Here is an 18,740-nt window from a genome sequence, read left to right as displayed (position 1 = left end):
CTGTGCGGCCGCGCTGGGCCCCGGGACTCGGCCGGGCCGAGCTGGGCCGGGCCGGGCTGGGCTGGGCTGCACACTGACCCGGGGGCTGCCTGTGTCCCCTCTGGTGCCCGTGTGGCTCTGGGCTCTGCCCAGCCCATTCTATTGAAATAATTGCTACAGCATTCCACTCTGCTCTGGTCCCTTACTCCCCTCCCAATCTCTCTTCTCAACCTCCCCTGGCGTTCCTCACCAGAGACAGTTTTCTTCACTTTGCAGTGGCTGTCAGGAGACAGACAGGTGATTCAGATGGTGACGCATCCTACACAGCCTCCACACTCAGGTCTCCAGTGTTGAACTAGTTTATTTTACCAATGAAGTAGTGATGGTTTTTGTATTAAAAGACTGGTTGAGTCCTTCTTGACACAGAATTTCTAATTTGCAGCTTGTTGTTAGATTTGGAACTCACCCCTGTGTTGTTTTTGACAACATACTAATTCTGCCTCTCTGAACAGAGACAGAATCAAGTAAACAACATGGTTCTGCTGGGAGAAATGTTTCCTAATCATTTACTTGTTTTAAGACCAAATGACCTGGGCCACCAGAATGGCTTTTGGTTTGTTGACAGAGAGAATGTGATCCTAGAAAAGCACACTAAATCAGAATCAAGCTGCTGCAGTCCCCACAGGGTCAGTTCTTAGCAAATCCCTCTGCACTCCAGCATGGCAGGGTTACAAACCTGGGATCTCCAGTTCTGGAATGCTGTAGGAAGAACATCCAAAGTAGCTGAGGTTTAAAACTTTTCTCTCAGAATTGGGGTGGAGGCAGTGTGGAGGAGCCTGTGAAACCCCTGCAGAAGGCAAAGATCTGTTCTGCTTCCTGACTGGGCCTGGAGCTACCCTTCCACTGGTTTTTGATGGACTGGATAAAGCTGTGAAAATAAAAAAGGAGTTTCCTCTGCCTTCTTGGAAAGCCCTCAGCTGAGTGGGAGCGGTCACAGCAGGCTGTGCCAGCTGGGAGGTGCCGCTGTCCTGTCCCTGCTCATGCTGGGCTCCAGGCACTGGCACAGGCAGCTGCTTGCCAGAGCTGCTGCTGGATTTGTGTCTGCAGCAGGGACAGGAATAGAGCTCTACATCAATGCTGGGGTTCCTTAATTATTCTGCATCTGGCAGGGCCTTGGAGAGAGCAGGAGGCTGTAAGGGAGACTGGTAGCATGGCTGGTGGGAGTTGAACAGGGAACAACAAACAGCTCCTGTGTGTCCGTGACTTTGGCTGGGACAGTTTGTTGTTCCCAGGAGCTGTTTCAGAGCTGTGTTTGGGTTCAGGATGAGGCTTCTGTTGATAACAGCCTGATGGCTCAGCTGCTGCTGAGCAGTGCTTACACTAAGCCAAGGACTCCTCAGGCTCCCAGGCTGCCTGGGCAGGGAGGGGCAGAGCCAGGAGAGCTGCCCCAGTGCCCAGAGGGATGTGCAGAGCACGGGGCATGGTGCTGAAGGAAACACTGGGGGGATCTGGCCGAGGGGTGAGGGCCACTGCTGAGGGGCTGGCTGGGCATGGCTCAGAGGGTGGTGAGCAAGCACCCTGTGCATCACTGGCTTTGGATACTCCTTTATGGTTATTGTAATTTTCCTTTTCTGTCCTATTTAACTGTGTTTACCTGAACTCACGAGTTTTGGCTTTTTTTTTCTGATTCTCTCCCCTATCCAGGGACTTGGAGTGACCTGGCCCAGTGCAAGGTGCCCCTGCCTGTGGCAGGGGTGGGACAAGATGAGCTGTAATGTCCCTTCCAACCCAAACCATCCTGTGAGCCAACTGGGGCGTGAGTTTCCAGTTTAACAATTAATTTCCCTCCATTGCAGAGAGAAGAGAGGTGCAGGTCCCTGCAGTCCCTGATGCAGAGGAAGGGGTGAAGGGAGAAGGTGCTGCTGGGCCTCCTTCCAGCACTGAAACAGAGGAGACCGAGGGCCAGTCACTGATGGACAGAGCAAGGGCTCTGCCCAACACCACCCCTGACACTGCAGGTGGATCTCCCAACTCTGCTGAGACACAGGAGGAAGAGGGATCCTCACTGCTGGGGGATGTCACAGCTCCAGAGAACCAAGCAGAGCCCTCGTCTCAGCGCGGGGCTGGCGACTCTGCTGAGGTGGCTTCTCTGCAGAGGAAGGTGAGGATCCTGCTGGGTGCTGGGGAGTGGCTGTGACCTGTTGCTCCCTTGTGTGAAGTGAGGAGGCCAGGCTGCATCCCCCACATCCCTCTGGCCACGTCGGGGAGCTGCTGCCTGGCTTCCTGCAGGAGAAGCTCGCTGTGTTTGCTGACGCTGTGCTGTGCGTGCCGAGCTGCGGTGCCGGGAGGGGGAACCACAAATTACATGAGTCAGCTGAGACACTGCAGCGCTGCTCTGTGCTCCTGCTGAGCAAGTCTTGAACATTAAACCTACACGGCTCTCAAGAGTTATTTGCCTTTCACTGGCTGGTCTTGTCCCTCCTCTTCCTGATCATTCTCAGTTAGCCCCGTGGTGCAGGAAGATGTCGGCACTTGCTGCAATGGAGGAGGTGACAAAGAGTTTCCCTTTGGCAATGAATAAACAGACATTGTGGTCTTTGTTTTTTTTCTTTTAATAGAAAGGGAAGAAGACTAAAGCAAAGAAGTCAATCTCTGGGGAACAGGACTCTCTGCCTCCTCAAAGCACAGCACCAGCTCAAACCACAGAGTTGCCTGACACAGGTGTTGCTCCTCAAGAAATCCAACCCCCCGGCGGTGAGGGAGCAAACCCAGGTGCTGATGGACGTGCTGATGGCCATGAAGACACACCTGGAGGCGACAGGGATTTGGCACACCTGGGGAAGGAAGCTGGCAGCCTGGAAGCAGAGAGGCTGAGCCCTGCAGAGCAGAGCAGCACAGCCGGGGGGGCTGCCCCAGCTCCCAGTGCCACCACCCCAGGGGACAAGGTGGGGGATGGCACAGCCCCAGAGCACGGAGGAACAGCCAGGGATGATGTGGAACGGGGCAGTGGTGCCTCTGGCCAGCTGCCAGCAGCCACAGCAGGCTCCCAGGCCCGGGGCAGCAGCAAGGAGCGGCTGTCAGCAGGACAGGGAGCGAGTCCCTCTGCCAAGGGAGCAGTCCCTGGCAGTCCCAGGCTGCCTCCTGCCAAGGGAGCTCCCCAAGGCAAGCCTGAGACCAAGGCCTCCCCTGGGGCTCCGGGCCCGCAGGCTGGGAAGGAGCCCAAGCAGAAAGGGACCAGTTCCACTGCCAAGGTGAGTGTGAGTGAGCTCTGGTGAGTGTTCCAGTGGGCACAGCTTCCCTTTGCCAGTGTGACTTGCTCGTGCTGTCAGTGAGGCTGAGGAGCAACAGCCCAGGCATACAGGGGTGAAGTGGGGAGGCTCTGATTGGAGTTCTGTTCTCCTGGGTGCCAGTTCTAGCCCAGCTCACTGAGAGGTTGCTCAGATGCTCCCAGGACTGGGAGGTGTCCCTTCTCCTGCCAGCCATGCTCTCTGGAGAGCTCTGGGATCCCCTTGAACAAGGGGATTTTGTGCTTTGCAGGTGCCTGTGCTCTGTTCATACACAGGCCTGGTAAGCTGGAAGTTGCTGTGGTTTCTTTTTCACTTTCTTTATGCCCCATCCTCTGGGACCTGGGGCTCACTGAGCTGACTGTGTGGCAGTGTGTTTGGGCTGGGCTCCTCTTCCCTCATGGGCTGTTTTCCTTAGCCAGCTGGCTTCCCTCAGTGAGGGATCAGAGTTTGCAGTGCTTCCAGTAGGATGAAGCTGGTGGTGCACCAGGGTTGGGGGGCAGATGGGCAGTAGAGCAGAAATTGCTGCACAGTTGATGGATGGTGTGGGCATCTTGACTCTGGTGGGCCAGAAGCCCTGGGAACATCAAACAGAAATGTAAGGGAGGAAACAAAAAGGAAATTGGCATTGTTTAAAGAAAGTCATGCAAGACTGCAAGTGCGAGACTGTGGTTAAGCAGTATAGCTAAGAAACATGAATAATGTGGGTATTGTTTAGCAGTGAAAGATTTTACCTAAGGCTGTAAGAGTATATAAACTGAGTTGCAGAAACAATAAATGGCTTCTTGCTTGCACCAGGAGCCCAATCTCTCAATCACCAACGCACCAGGAGGAGATGCTGTGCTTCAGGGGCTCCTGTTTCATTGGGCATTGTTTGTCTCCCTGTTGCAGAATGCAAACACTAAAGAGAAAAATCAGACCCCAGGTGAGAAAATGCCCAACGTGAGTGAGAAGGCAAGTCTGAGCCAAGCAACCAAGACTGCCAGGAAGGAGGGTGCCGCAGACAGCCCCAAGAACAAAAAGGAACAAAGGAACCAGAAACCTGTGGAAAATATTAAAGAAAGGTGAGAACAGCCCTGCTGCTCCCCGGCATTCTTCCCTACCAGGAGTTGCTGTGAGGAGGACTCAGGACTCCAGACTGAGGTGCTGGGATTGGGTCAATATGTACCTTGGACATGTGGAAATGGGTTTGTCTTGAAACTGAGGTGAAGTGGTTGTGCATGACAGAACCAGTGTTGAATGGGACCTCAGCACAGGTGATGTCCTGGGTGATATGTTGAACCTGCTTGAGCATCTGATGGACAAAAAAGAGATTATTCTCCTATTTCTTGCTCTTATGAGCAACATGTGCTTCACACACACAATGCTTCAAGTGAATAGTGTGAAGAGCTGTTTGGATGTTTTGCTTAAGGTGTATGAGCTGGAAGGGCTGGAAAGTGTGGCCATTCCAGGGGACTCTGCTGGGCCAGAGCATCTCCTGCCGTCTTTAGGAGCCCATTTTTCCTTTTTGCACTGGGCTTTGCACTAGGCCTGCTCAAACATCAGTCTGAGTGAACTCTGCCAGAGTTTATGGGTCTTGCAGCCACTCAGCTGGTGGCTCAAGTCTGATTTGAGGTTTACAGTGATTTAAGCAAGTGAAAAACCCTAACAGAATCCCTTCTCTTCCCCTTGCAATTCTTTCCTGCAGTTCTGTGAGCCGCAGTGAGGGTGTTACAGTGTATTTCCATGCAATATTATCCAAAGACTTCAAGCTCAACCCTGAGACCGATAAAGTGTTCATCAGGGCTCAGGGCATTCCTTCCTACGCCGACTGGAAGGAGAACATCTGTGAGCTGAACTGCACCAGGTGAGTGTTGCCTGCTCTGGGTCCCTCTGGGGCCTCAGCCACTGTGCAAGGGGTGGCTCTGTGCCCACAGCTGGGGGTTACAGCAAAGGGTTTCACAGGGGAGAAAGCTGTTCTAAAGTGCTCTTGTGAAAGAACAGTCACCCTTCCTATTAGAAATGGAGCAATGCATGGAAAAGGAGCTCTGTAGATCTCCTAACGTGTCCTTTGCCTGTCTTTGCTGTGTTTGTGTTTCCAAGGCATCTGGCAGAACATGGATACCTCATTGAAGGCGCCGTAACTCTCAGCAGAAAAATCCTGGATGAATACATTCCTTACAAGTACTGGGTGTCCTGTGGGAAGGGGGAGTATGAGTTCATTTACAAGAATTCAGAATCCAATCAACCTGTGAATCGCTGCTTGTTGATAAAGGGCACATTGGTCAACAATGGAGGTGAGCTCTGCTGGCTGGACCCGCACCTTGGGGTGATCCCTGCTGTCCTGTGGCCCAGCATTCCTGCCAGCAGCCCTGCCTGAAGCTCGGTGGGCTGCTGGGGGTATTGCTGAGGCAGCTGGCAGGGAGAAGGCACCTGATTGCAATGGTTGTTTGCCTGTGTTACTGTTCCAGAGTGGCACCAGTACGATGACATCGTGTGTGCAAAGCCTTCCAAACTCAGGAACTTCCGGCAGATCTTTACTTTTGATAAAAACAAGGAGGTGGTGGAAGGGAAGAAAATAGCTGCCAATATTATGTTAGAAAGTATCTTCAGCATTCTTGGAACCTGGAGTCCTGACAATCTGAGGAATTTCTTCTGCCAGCTGAGGCAGTTCTGTAATGTTGCAGCAGCCCAGCGGGTGTTTGAATCCACGCCAACGCTGTGGATAGATTTAAGCTTTGGCACAGAGCAGGTAATCTCCCTTCTCTTGCACAGAGACAGAAAACATTCTGTTACTGAACCCAAACTTTAATTTTGCTGTTGATCTTGCTGGGTTCATTTTGCATTTCCAGTCCAAGTTCAGGTACAGAAGCAGTGGGGATCCTTCTGGGGTGGCTGTCACTGACTGCCCTGGGGCTTCAGTCAGCCCGTGCCCCTCAGTGTGGTTCTGAGACCCCATGGGGGTCAGCAGCAGGGCTGTGATGTGGTGACTTCGTACCTGAGTGGGTTTTGTGTCTGGATACTGATTTCCTAAGCCTTGCCATTAAGTTTTGCCGCCAGTTGTTCTGTCACTAACAACTCTGCACTCATCTCTTGCTCCAAACCTGCCTGCTTTTTGGGAGAAGCTCCTGATCCTGTTCTAGGCAGTGATGCCAGCAGTGCTTCTGGAATCCAAAATTTCTTACTTGACATAATTAGGAAATGTACCAGAAAAGCCACTTTGTCTTTTTTGGTTGTTGGGGCTGCTCCTTCCTGTCCTGTGGCCTTGCTGGAACTGGCAGAAGACATTGGCTTCAGAGGAGAAAGACTAATGCTGTGCTTGGTTTGTTTCTTCTCTTTGTCCCAGGTGAATGATTTGCTGCTAAAATACATGAAGAAAATAGCTCTCCCTTTCCTTGCACCAGAGGCAGCTCCAGAAGACAGAATCATCCAAAGCAAGCTGGCTCTGGGGCTCACCATTCTTGTGGTAGTTGAGGACCATTCATTCTTTGTACCTAAAAGTGACCTGGCTGACCTGTGCAGCCTCTTGTGCTTGGATCAGGTGTCACCACAAGATGTCCAGGATGAGATTCATCACGTCAAACAGGCTTTTGCAGCAGTTACCAAGTAAGTGCTCCATGTACCTTCTAACTGACCAGGCTGGTGTTGCTTTGATAAAACAACAGGAACCCAGCTCTCTACTGCCAGAGAACCAGAGAAAAAGCTACATTTGAAGGTATCTTTGGAGGTCTCAGTTCCAGCCTCCTGCTTGAGGCAGGGCTAACACCCAGGCAAGGCTGCAGTGCACCATCCCACACTTGTTGGTTGGTTTCCCCTGGAGTGCCTGTTTGCCAGGTTGTAATCTGTCTGCTTAGCTGGCCCTGGATTTGGAGTTCTTCACTCACACAGCTGCAGCCATTGCATTTCTTTCTGGAGTCCTTCTCTGTGTGGCTGTCACAGGGCTGGGGTGGCTCATGAGGAGACTGTAGCTAAAGGATTGGGTCCTCCCAGTGCTCCAGCAGCATGGTCTGTGCAGAGAGGTTCAGTAAGACTGCAGCTCTGGGCCTTAAACCTGGACAGGCACACTGTGCAATGAAGAGTAGATGGAGCTGAAATAATGCCCAGAGGTTAATTAAAGGCACAAAGAGAGATTGAAACGTAGCCTCCCACGCCCCTAGGGTGTTCTCAAGGCTGGGATAAAACTGTTCTTTCACTCAGTGTGTTTGTTTTGTTTTCTTGTTTTATTTAGCTTGAAGGTCGACCTGACAAACTTGTGCCAGAGGTGCATTGAATGTGACGTGGAGCAGTGGGTGTGGGTTCTTCCCCTTCTGCATTCCCTTGCTGCTCCCCTGCAGCAGGAGCACAGGCTGGTGGAGGAGGATGCCTGGGCAGGGCTGGAAGGGCTTCCATTTGCTGAAATCAGGAGGAAGCAAGATGGGTGAGTTTTCCAGAGCTGCCAATTCCTCCCAGTGCACTCCTCATCTCTTTTGTTTGTTTGTTTGTTTTTGTTTCGTTTTGGGGTTTTGTTTTTGTTTTATTTTTCCCTCCCTCATTTTTAAAGAGTATGAAATGCAGCATGCTGAGGGAGGATGTTTGGGGCATTTGGGCACAGCCACACTGGTGGCTCAGAGGTCACTGAGTGTAGCCCAGCTGGGCACAGTGTGACCCCTCAAACACAACCCCCCCAGTTCTGCCAGCCAGGGAGCAGGTGGGAGCTAAAGCTGCTCCTCTTGTGTAGAGTCTGAGCAAGACCTGGAGTTTCTTTTCCCTGAGTGCTTGTGCTCAGTGGTTTGGTTCTGCCATGCCACCCCAGGGCCCTGGGGACTCCCACTGATCTCAGCTGCAGGGACAAAAGCACAGGAATGGAGGAGACTCCTGTGTGGGCTGCACAAGCTCAAGGCCCTTTGTTCCTTGGAATGCTGAAGATTTTGTTTTGTCTCCCCTCCAGAGGGACCCTGCTGGCACGAATGAGAGAAAAGAAGCACTTGATGGAATTTGATGTGACTCTGGTCAAGTCCTGGCTCTGTGTGCTGCCCCTGGGGAGCCTGGCTGAGTTCATAAAAGACTTCTCCAGTGACCTGTTAGTTACTCTTCAGGGTGTTCTGTACAGGTTGGAGAACGTTGACCTCTCGAGGAGAAGCTCTCAGGTTTGTCATCTGGCAGCTTTACCCAGCTCTGGGATGGAGGCTCAAACTGGGCTCCTGGGTGTCCTTTGGCAGAGCTGAGCTCCACTGAGGGCACTGGGCTGGCAGCAGGTCCCAGCACAAAGAGCTTCAAACCTAGCTCAGAGCAAAAATACTTACTCTGAAGTCAGAGACTCCTCAGGGGGAGAGTTGGGGGTTCTGCAGCAAAAAGTGGTGATGGCATTGGTGAGGGAAGGGTGTTCTTGGCTGGATTTGCCAAGAAAATGATGGTGATGGCAAATATTTCACTCCTGACCTCCTCAGACGTGTACCTGAAACTGCTTTTTTGCACAGGAGGGTTGGGCAAGGGGCTGCTGGTTTGGGAGATTTTGCTGCTGTTGTGAAAACTCTTGTGTTGGTGTGAGGAGAGCAGGAGTAGGACCTTGCAACCAATAATAGATTTGAGACCTCCAAATTGTAGGAAGTACAGGTTGGGTTTGTGCATATAAAAGCTGCCAGGTGTTGGCTCTGACACCCAGTAAATAAGTTCTGCAGTTTTACAGTGTATTTATAAAAATGTTGGAGAAGATGCAAAAGAACAGTGAGTTCCCTGTTCCTCAGCTAATCAGAAGTTGGTCTGTAAAATTTCTTCCACAGTTTCATATTTTTGTCTTTCCAGTCTCAGGTAGAGGAGATTCTAAACGCAGTGCTGCGTGCCTTGGATGAGCCCCCAGCCAGGTAAGGGCAGTGCACCTCTGAGAGCATTGTCTGCCCCTGCACCAGGGCTGGGGATTCAAGGCTTGTGTGCCTTGAAATCTCCATGGAGAAAAGAATCCTGGAGTTCTATCCCATTTTTTTTAATCCAGCTGAGGGAGGCAGCTGCCACACAGTGTTCAATTTGGTGGGGTTTGTTTTTAATTTTTTATTTTTTCTCGGAGCAGAACATTAACTCTCCCTCTGTGTTGCTGCCCTGCAGAGCTCTGGGGGCTCCTTCTTGGCAGGGCTGCTTGTCCTGCTGCCTCAGGCTGCACGAGAGGCTCTGCAAGGCTGCCAGGACAGTGGCGTTGTTCCTGATCCCTGCCACTGCTGCCACCCTGGTTGCCAAGGTTGCCCAGCTTCAGCCCCCAGCAGTGAGTACCAAGAACTCTTGGCTTGACACAAGCAAGGTACCCAGAAATGTCACAGGAGTGGCACAACACACTGGGTTCAGGTCAGACCCAGTCTCAGTTTGAAGAACTTCACACTCTGAGCAAGACTGATACTTTCAGAGAGGTGTGGAGTCACCTGATGAGTTTGGTTCTTATTGAAAATAAGGTCAGGTGCTCAGGTTTGCTGTGATAAGCTTTGTGTTAAGGCTGGTTTTGTTTCCCTTTAAACATTTGTTGTCTTTACTTCCTGGAACAAGCTTAAGCACAACCTGCCTGTAAGCAGTGCACTTTCCCAGCCTCTCTGCTCGTTATTCAAGCAGTGCTGGGTCTGTTGCTGGGCTCTTGTGTGTTCTGGATGGGTTTGGGCCTTCTCTTTAGAAATACTGACTTAAATCAGTTGTCCATTGCTGTCCTGCTTGAACTGTGTTTATTTTGTTGTCTTCCCCTCTGTGTGGGGCAGGTTCCAGGGGATGCTGTGCCAGAAGTTCCAAAGCTGCTCAGTGGAGCTCTGAGGGAAGCTCGTGCCTGGTTCAGAAATGTTTTAAAAGAGAAATTGCTGAAGGAGTACCTGGACCACGTGGCCTTCTCTTTGTTCTCTGAACTTCGGGTTTGTCATCTTCTGATAATGTCAGTACAAAGGGGCTGTGGCTTAGCCAGGTCTTGAGTCTGCTGGCTCTTTGCTGGGCTCTGCAGCTGTGGCTGGGTAAGGAGTGGGCTGGGGATGGGCAGTGTTTGGAGCTCACCTCCATTCTGCTCATCCCTGGCTGTTCCTAAAGGCATTGCTGGGGTGAGGAGCTGCCCATTGGTGTTGTCCTGCTCCCAGTGTGTCCCACTGGTTGTCCTCAGGCCTTCCAGCAGGCAAAGCTCGGAGCAGCCCTGCCAGTCTGAGCTGCTGCTCCCAGCCCTCCCTGGGACAGTTGGCAGCAGCAGGGTGGAAGTGGCTCATCCAAAAGTCTCCTTCAGCAGCTGAGACATTTACACGCTCTTTGGGCTTAAAAGCTGCCTTTTGCAGCTCTGGGAGTGTTCTTTTCCTCAGGATGGAAACATCTGGAAGGGCTGCAGACTGTCTGAGGCGTGTGGGGCATCTCTTCTACATTGTTCTTTTCATTTCCTTTCTCTGTTAAATCTCAGCACTCAGTGGTCTGGCTTGGTTTGCTTGTCCCTGCAGGCCTGGAATAAGTTTGTGACTATCAGCTTTCCAGATGAGCAGTTCACCCAGATGTGGAGGAACACTTTACTTGCAGATCTGAAGAAAAGAATCCAGCAGGTAGGAGAGACTCCAGGCAGCCTTGGCTGCTGTCCAGAGCCAATGCAGTGACTTGTGCTGTGCTTGGAGCAGGAGCACGTGCAGAGTGGCTTCGGCCATGGCAATGTCCCATGCTGTAACCTTGGTCAGTGGCCTGGCTGCAGGCCCTGGTGCTTCAGAGGAAATCCACATTCTCAACAATTGTCACCTCTGTGGTTTTAAGAACCAGCGAGTGCAAAGTAAACACCCAGGGGCTCAGAGAAGCCAAGTTGGTGCCTCTCTTTTCATTCCTAGTGCAGAAATGGTGCTGCTCAGGCTCCCAAATGCACACCCAGCTGTGTTAGTCCCTTCAAACTGACCCTGTGTATCTCCTCATCTCCTTTCTACAGCAGTTGCACATTTCCTTAAGCCAATGAATTTCACGGTGAAATCAGGAAACAAATATTTTCTGCTGTGAGCTTGGCTTGGAGAGGTGGATATTAAGTAATCACACACTTTAGAGGGAAATCATTAAAATATTTTCCAAGCATTTGTTTGTTTGATCTCTCTCCCAGGCCCTCAGAAATGGGCTGATGCTCAGGTTCCTTTTATTGTCTTGATAGCAGCACTGCTTCACGCTGCCAGTAGAAACACTTTGAGTTGATGAGAAATCTCCCTTTTGCCCTTCAGGAGCCTCCAGTGAACCAAATCTTGGTGTACTGTTGTCAGCATCCCCAGATCACACAGATGGACTCCTCCATCAGCTGGTGCTTCCAGAACTGTGCTGTAGAGGCTGTGCCTGCAGCTTGCCAGGTATGGTGTGTGCCCTGCTAGGGGAAGGGAAAGGTAGGGAAGGGAGGAGAAAGAAAAGTGGAATTTCACAGCAATTCTGTTGCACAGGGGTGTGCCTTGTGGTGGAAGGGGAAGGTGGATGTTGCTTGAGTTGCTGTGGATTATTTGTTAAAGCAACAGCAAAAAATATTAACAAGAAATCAGGAAATTGGGTCTGTCAGTACTATTTGTAATGTTTCCACAATGAGCTCTGGTGTCAGTTGTGTCACAGGGCTGGTTTGGAAGGCACAGACACAGTGGGACCCCAGTGTCTGACCCACCCCTGCCCTCTGTGTGCCCTGGCAGATGCAGAGCAATCTCCTGGAGCAGATCTCTGCCTACAACATGGGCCAGTTCAGCCAGCTCGTGTCTGCTGTCATTGTGAAGTCGTGGCCAGTCAGGCCTGGGAAGTCTGAGGGCAATTTTGATACGATTCTGCACCACCTGCTCACGTGGCCTGACATCAAACATATCTTCAGCTTTAATGGTAGGTCTGTAGTTGGGTTTTAGGAGGCCCTGAGAAGCTTTTCTCTGCCTCACTGCTGCCACTGCACAGAGCAGCAGAGGGAGATTGTCCTGCTCTTGTTTTAGTCCCTATCTCAAAGCTTGAACTATTCAGCTTGGAGAGGGAAGGCCAAGGAAGAGGGAGCCACTATGCCTCTTATGCTAATCCACTGCAGCTTCCTCAGGAGTTGTGGACCATAACTTCTTTGTCTGAGAAGTTCTCACAAGTTATTGGCACACAAAAATGCCAAAGAGTTGGCCAAGTGAATGGATCCAAATGGCTTTTGTTTGCCCCACAGGGTTTGGGTCTGGGCTCTCCATGGAAAGTTTCCACATTGCTGTCCTGAGATCCTGGCTTTGTTCAGAAAGACATGAGGGGCTGGAGGGTGGTGTGAGTCCACAGGCTCTCGGGGAGAGGTTCAGTAGGAAATGGAAGGACTCTGTGCCATGGCATGGAAAAGTTCCTGATTCTGCCTGTTGTTTGGGAAACATGATGTGCTTTGTGTCTGGAACAGGAACAAACAGAAACCTCCTGGACAAGCTCACAGATGAAGCAAAGGATGTCATGGCCATAGCAGACTCTGTGCTTATGGCTGTCACTGATGAAATCCACAGCGGCTGCATCCTGGTGAAACACCTGGAGGAGGTTTTCCAGCACCAGGAACAGTTCCTCTGCATCTGGGACACAAGTAGGAGATGGGTTCAAAGGGGCATGGTTGGCTGAGAGCATCACTGCAGTGCTGCTGGCCTGCTCAGGAGGGGCTGCAGGGGCTGGGGAGGCTCGGGGGGGCTGTAGCAGTTTGGAGTGCTCTCCCTTGGCCTGGGCAGGGAGCTCCCAGCTCCAGTTTGTGTTGTCACTGCAGGGTTTGTGACTCTGCAATTCCCAGCCTGAGTTGGGATGCAGGGCTTGGGAAGTGTCTGCTTTGTGACTACAGGTGAGTTGTCTTTCAGAGCACCAGCAACGACCAAGTGAGGAAAAGGAACTGCTCCAGAGAAGCCTGAAAGAACTGCTGGCACTGAGGCAGGAAGAAGTCACACAGCTCAGAAGAGAGGAAAAAGCAGTAGGAACCTTCCTGAGCATGTGCAAGAAGGTGCAGAAGTCTGTGAGAGGTAGAGTTCTGGGGGAGCAGTCTGAAAGTGGCAACTCCAGAAAGCATAATTTTGTTTGAAAATCTCTTGGCTTTGGGAGCAGGTTTGATTCTAAGCCCCAAAGTGAGGGTGAGGAGGGGTGGGGGAAGTAAAACCAGAGCGCTGGGGGGATCAAGTGAGTGCTTGTGCATCAAATGACACTTGGAGGGGTCCACCTGCCTGGTGGCATTTTGTGGCTTGGGGGATGGGATGAAGTGAGCTGGAACCAGCCTGCACCAGCTGATCTTCCTCTGGCCTGTCTCTGGTTTGCAGTGAATGTAGGTGAAGTGGCTTTTCAACATTCAAAAGATCTTCGTTCAAAAAGACTGAATCAAGTTGTGGTGGTGGGAAGGAGGCCCCTGAGGGCCTTCTACAGCCTGAGCCCAGAGCTGAAAGACTTTGTCCACAAAATGCACTCCTTTAAGGACAGCCTGATCTTCCAGCAGTTCTGGGAGGAAGCAGCACAGAAGGCAGGAGAGGAGTACATGTGTGACAGTCCAGAAGAGGAGGATGAGGAGGAGGACGAGGACGAGGAGGAGATTGCTCCTGAGCTGGACCTTGATGAGGCTTTGAACAGCATGATCCGCCCTTGCTTTGACAGCTATGCAATGCTGTATGGTGATCTCAGATCAGGAAGTCTCACGCTTTCTGCAGTGGATAGAATTTTCCAGGAATTCACAAATCATCCTGAAGATCTCAGGGTGGAGCTGAACACCATCTGTGGCCTTCAGCCTGCAGAGGACAGAGGCTGGGTTGACCAGCGAGTCCAACAGATCCAGCAGTACCATGAAATGCATTTAACCTTTGATGCTGCCAAGATCATTGCACACGTCAAAGACAGTTTAGGCCTCTCTGGTGACTTCAGTATCCTGGAAAACTTGTTGCATATAGTAAGTATCCCTGACTTTGGCTTTGTACTGTCAGGGTGTAGGCTAAATGTGAACCTTCCCACAAGTCTACCTCAGTTTGTCAAGAGCCATTCCTTGAAGCAAAATGCTTGAGGTAAAAATCAAATGTTCCAAGTGCTTTTGTGTAGTCATTCCTTAAAGGGAGATGATGATACTGCTCTGTTGGGGTGTGCCTTTGCAGAGGGCTTTCCTTTCCCTGCTGCAGAAGCAGTGGCATTTCCCAATTCCAGACTCAGTGTGTGTTTGCACCACTTGCTTTCCAGACAGAAAAGCTTGAATCCTACAAGACGCAGAAGCTGGATTCCATCAGCCCTGAGCTCGTGCAAGCCAAGAAGCTGCTGCAGGGGATCACTGTGCCCCGCCGTGGCTGTCTGAGGGAGCTGGCCCAGCAGAAGGAGTTCGTCTGCTGGGTCAGAGAAGCACTGAAAGGTGTGTGCTGCTCATCCAGGATTTAGAGAGTGCTAGAAGGAGGGATGGCAGCTTGTGAGAGGGCAGAAGGAACACTGAATCCCTGACCCATCTGCTTTGTGCAGCTTCTGGTGTTGAGAGTTACATCTCTGATGGGCTTTGGTGGGGAACGTGCTATGAGGACCCTTTAAAGGTGCCTATGCACTGCTGCAGCACACAGGGACCACCCTGCTGAGAGCTGGGCTGGGCCTGGAGGGCTTCAGCAGCTGCTGCTGCTCAGCTCAGACCTGTTGTTTCAGGGGATGGAGCTGTGTGTCTCCCAGCTGAGCTGTCTGACCTGCACAGACACCCTCACCTGAACACACCCCCCAGGCACTGCTCCCGTCCTGGCTGGGGGTCTGGGGGCCTCTGGGGGTCCATGGATGGATGGATGGCCAGGGAGAGCTGATGGGGAGAGGGCAGTTACACAGGAGCTGCTGTTCAAAGCGTTCTCCCTGCATTTCCTGTAGAGGGTGGTGTCCCAGCTGCCTCACATGTTACTCACTCCAGTGTTGCCTCCTTTCAGACATAAACGAGCTGAAGGTGTTTGTTGACCTGGCATCCATCTCGGCGGGGGAGAACGACATGGACGTGGACCGTGTGGCCTGTTTCCATGGCACTGTGCATGGCTACTCCTCCCTGCTCTACGAGCTGCGCCACGACTCGGGCTTCGAGGACTTCATGCGCTGCTTGCAGAAGCTGTGGCGGGCCCTGGACAGCGATGAGACCCTCCCTGAGAAACTGGTGAGTTCTGCTGGAGCAGGGCCTCTGCATCCTCCTGCCTCGCTGCGTTCCAGGAGTGGCTGGAAGTTGGGCTGCACTGGCCAAATGGCACTTGCTACTCTTGTTATTGGAGGAAAAACAGCTGATGTTCCTGCAGCACAAAAATTCCCTGCAGCAGCTGTAGCTGGTGTAGCACAGGTTTCTCCAGGGCACCATGAGACTTTCCAGTGTGATGTGGTGTGGCTTGGCTCGTGTAAGTTTGATGGTGAGGAGGAGGGGAGGCAAATGCTTGGGACCTCTTTACCCCATTGCAGCAGGGCCTGTCTCTGCAGCAAGAGGTGTTGGAGCACTGTGGGCTCTGTTCAGCCCCCCATGGAGTGGGTGAGGATAAGCTGAGCACAAAGAGCAGGCTGAAACCAGTACTCATTCCTTTCTTCCTTCTCCATCACGAAACTCTTGTGCCAGCCCAAGCTGTTTGTCCCGGCCAGGTGGAAGCAGAGATCAGATTTCAGAGCAGTCAAGGCAGTGCTGTGTCTCCTCTCCCCACAGCGTGCCTCGGCTCAGCACCTGGAGTGGCTGAAGACAGTGAAGGAGAGCCATGGCTCCGTGGAGCTGTCCTCGCTGTCCCTGGCAGCTGCCATCAACAGCAGAGGGGTCTACGTGCTGAGGGCACCAGCTGATGGCCAGAAGGTGAGGCTGAGGTCCCTCAGCTCCCTCTGCCCCTCCTGCCTGGGGGTGCTGCCCTGGCCTCAGGCAGAGCTCAGCCACGTTGACAGCTCCTGCTCTTGGCAGGTCTCCTTGGACAGTGTCCTGTGCTTCACCCTCCCGGGGAGCTCGGGGGGCACCGAGGCCTCCTGGAAGTACTCGCTGGCAGAGCTGCGCGAGCTGCAGAACAAACTGATGCTCATGTCGGCCAAGGGAGAGCAAGGCCTGGAGGTGGAGAGGTTCTCTGAGGTCAGATTCCAGACCCAGGGGGTTACTGGTGTTGGGGCCAGGGCTGGATTTTCCCTGGAGTATAAGCTTTTAGGGCTGTGGTTGACAGTGGAGTTGGGGGGGTGGTGGCCGCAGGCACGTGGGTGTTCCTGTCTTTGGTTCCTTGCTAAGGTGGAGCTAAGCTGCAGACAGAACAGTGAACTGGTGGCCTTATCCTCTGGCCGCACTGGGGATTGTCCTGGCTGGCACCATCACTGTAATTTTGTAGCAGGCTGGGAGTTCCTTCCTGGTTTCCTGGGGATGCTGCTGTTAAAAAGTCACAGGGTGTCTGTGGCTGCTGTGCAAAGCCTGACAAACTTTGGGGCCAAAGACTTGCTCTTTGTTGAATGTCTTTCCAGTGGTTTTGTGTCTGAAACTTGTGAATCAGCTTGTTTCTCTCTCCTCTGTCCTCACACAGGTCTTTTCCAATGTCCAGAGACTTGCCCAGGCCTTTATAGACCTGTACTCAGCTGGGAACATGCTTTTCCGCTCCTGGCTTGCCCAGGTGTATTGTTCACCCCACAAAGAATCCTGTGTTTTTATAGACTTTTCCCTGGGCCCCATCCCAGTGCTGGAGGGGCAAGGGGATATGGCAGCTGTGCTCCCAGCCCTCTGCAAGACCATGGAGAGCTTCCTGGAGAGCTGGAAAAGCTTAATGAATGCCAAGCGATGCGAGCATTTCTACCTGAACTACTACAGCGCGGAGCAGCTGGTGTACCTGTGCTCAGAGCTGGGCCGGGGCAGCCCCAGCCAGGCTGCCCTCATGATGCTCTCCTTCCTCAACCCCCACTGCACTGAGCAGGATGTCCTCACAGCCCTTGGGAGCCAGGGGCCTCCCAGCTCAGGCCAGGCTGTTTCTGACTTCCAAGTGCTGCTGGATGGGGAGAGGGACCTGAGCGCCCGGCTGGAGCGCATCTGGGAGTGCTACATGAGCAACATGGGCTCCTTCCTCCCCAACTGCCTGGACATGGACACGCTGGGTGTGTGGCTGAAGAGCCTGGCCAGCAGTGGCAGAGAACGTGTCACCAGAGACTTCCCTCAGGACCTGCTCTGCGTGGGCCAGCCCAACCTCATCAGCTGCCCTCGCTCCGAGGTGCTCAGCTCTGCCCTGGCCATTTACATGAGCAGCCCCGAGCAGCCCCTTCCCACCTTCGATGAGGTGCTGCTGTGCACGCCCCAGACCAGCGCAGAGCAGGTGGGGCTGTTCCTGCGCAGGTGCCTCATTCCCTGCCAGGGGGGGAACAAGATCTACACCATGCTCTACGCCGATGAGCTGAGCTACGACGTCAGCAAGAGGGCAGAGGAGCTGTTCCAGCACCTGCAGTGCTACAACAGCTCCTACAGGCTCGTCATCCTGTACAACTGCGAGGGGGGGGAGAGCAGCTACCTGCCCTCTGCCTTCAGCCACTACACGGTGCCCATGATTCCCCAGAGGTCACGGGCAGAGATCCAGCAGTACCTGCAGCGCCACTTCCGAGTGCCTCAGCCCTCCGACTCTGCTGCGGCCGTGTTCAAGGAGCACATGTGTGTTGGGATTGTGTCCTCCAAAAGAGCTGGCATGGGTAAGATGGCATGGGCAGAGTGGGCTCTGCTGAGAGCTCAAAACCATGGTGGGGTTCACCTTGCCAGGATTTTTGTCCAAGATGTAAGTATCTCGGTCAAAAAGAGCAATTCAGACTGGTCAGTGCAGGGAGGTAGAAGCTCAAAGTCACCTTGTCCCCTGGTTTGACTTAGAAACAAGCACAAAAGAGAGTAGATTCAAGTCTTAATAAAGACTAAAGCTTCTCTCAGGCAGTGGAAGGAAAACAAACCTTATGGATAACGAGAGCAATGTGCTGGACTCCAGGCTCCAGCTGCTCAAACTAGATTTCGACTTTCTTCTGGAATGCCTTTTAGGAAGTTTCAGAGATTTTAGGACATGGGGTACTTAAGCATTTTATTTCCTTCTGTCTATTATGATATTAATATGATATATCTGATATTTATGGCTTTAATTCTTGTGGTGTTTTTAATAACAGGGAAATCTCTGTATGTGAAGAGGCTGCATGAGAGACTGCAAGAAGAGCAGCCTGACTGCACAGAACTTCTGAAAACCATCAGACTGATTGAACCAGAAGTGGATGAAGATAAAGTGCTAAAATCTCTCCTGCCTTTTCTGAAGAGAGAACACCAGACAAAGCCCATGATATTCCATTTTGATATCACCTCCTCAGTGAGTACATTCCTCCCTCTCACAGCTGCCTTGTCCTACAGGTTCTGTGTGGACCCTTACAGGAGTTTTCTTTCAAGCTGTTGTTTCTCAACCAGCCATTTCCCTAGCATGTGTTCTCTTATTATCTCTCCTTGTGATAGGTGCAGCGTGGAATTCCAGAGTTTCTCTTCAAGCTGTTGGTTTTGCAGTACCTGACAGATAATAATGGCAATATGTGGCTAAGGCAGAAGTGTCATCTGTACATCATTGAAATCCTGGAGGTGTCCCCAGTGCCAAAGACAGCAGCCAGACCTGTATG

General features: G+C 52.2%; 1 protein-coding gene across 2 annotated transcripts in view; it reads left to right on the top strand.

Moving 5' to 3' along the window:
- RNF213 (ring finger protein 213) overlaps nucleotides 1-18,740 on the top strand; it is a 45,707-nt gene that overhangs the window by 1,639 nt on the left and 25,328 nt on the right. For both annotated transcript variants that reach the window (XM_059864503.1, XM_059864504.1), the window contains exons 2-26: nucleotides 1,836-2,140; nucleotides 2,598-3,230; nucleotides 4,155-4,327; nucleotides 4,951-5,109; nucleotides 5,346-5,539; nucleotides 5,714-5,994; nucleotides 6,589-6,848; nucleotides 7,471-7,659; nucleotides 8,170-8,368; nucleotides 9,024-9,082; nucleotides 9,321-9,474; nucleotides 9,953-10,099; nucleotides 10,661-10,759; nucleotides 11,408-11,530; nucleotides 11,855-12,035; nucleotides 12,568-12,741; nucleotides 13,004-13,162; nucleotides 13,454-14,070; nucleotides 14,352-14,517; nucleotides 15,062-15,279; nucleotides 15,808-15,948; nucleotides 16,051-16,212; nucleotides 16,649-17,792; nucleotides 18,249-18,442; nucleotides 18,583-18,735. In XM_059864503.1, the coding sequence (XP_059720486.1) occupies nucleotides 1,952-2,140; nucleotides 2,598-3,230; nucleotides 4,155-4,327; nucleotides 4,951-5,109; nucleotides 5,346-5,539; nucleotides 5,714-5,994; nucleotides 6,589-6,848; nucleotides 7,471-7,659; nucleotides 8,170-8,368; nucleotides 9,024-9,082; nucleotides 9,321-9,474; nucleotides 9,953-10,099; nucleotides 10,661-10,759; nucleotides 11,408-11,530; nucleotides 11,855-12,035; nucleotides 12,568-12,741; nucleotides 13,004-13,162; nucleotides 13,454-14,070; nucleotides 14,352-14,517; nucleotides 15,062-15,279; nucleotides 15,808-15,948; nucleotides 16,051-16,212; nucleotides 16,649-17,792; nucleotides 18,249-18,442; nucleotides 18,583-18,735 (6,168 nt within the window). In that variant the 5' untranslated portion in view covers nucleotides 1,836-1,951. The remainder of the gene's footprint in view (nucleotides 1-1,835; nucleotides 2,141-2,597; nucleotides 3,231-4,154; nucleotides 4,328-4,950; nucleotides 5,110-5,345; nucleotides 5,540-5,713; nucleotides 5,995-6,588; nucleotides 6,849-7,470; nucleotides 7,660-8,169; nucleotides 8,369-9,023; nucleotides 9,083-9,320; nucleotides 9,475-9,952; nucleotides 10,100-10,660; nucleotides 10,760-11,407; nucleotides 11,531-11,854; nucleotides 12,036-12,567; nucleotides 12,742-13,003; nucleotides 13,163-13,453; nucleotides 14,071-14,351; nucleotides 14,518-15,061; nucleotides 15,280-15,807; nucleotides 15,949-16,050; nucleotides 16,213-16,648; nucleotides 17,793-18,248; nucleotides 18,443-18,582; nucleotides 18,736-18,740) is intronic.

This window comes from Haemorhous mexicanus, chromosome 20 (assembly GCF_027477595.1).
Source record: "Haemorhous mexicanus isolate bHaeMex1 chromosome 20, bHaeMex1.pri, whole genome shotgun sequence".
Classification (NCBI taxonomy): Eukaryota; Metazoa; Chordata; class Aves; order Passeriformes; family Fringillidae; genus Haemorhous; species Haemorhous mexicanus.
Note: the sequence above shows the minus strand (reverse complement) of the source record. Positions and strands in the feature narration are given on the sequence as shown.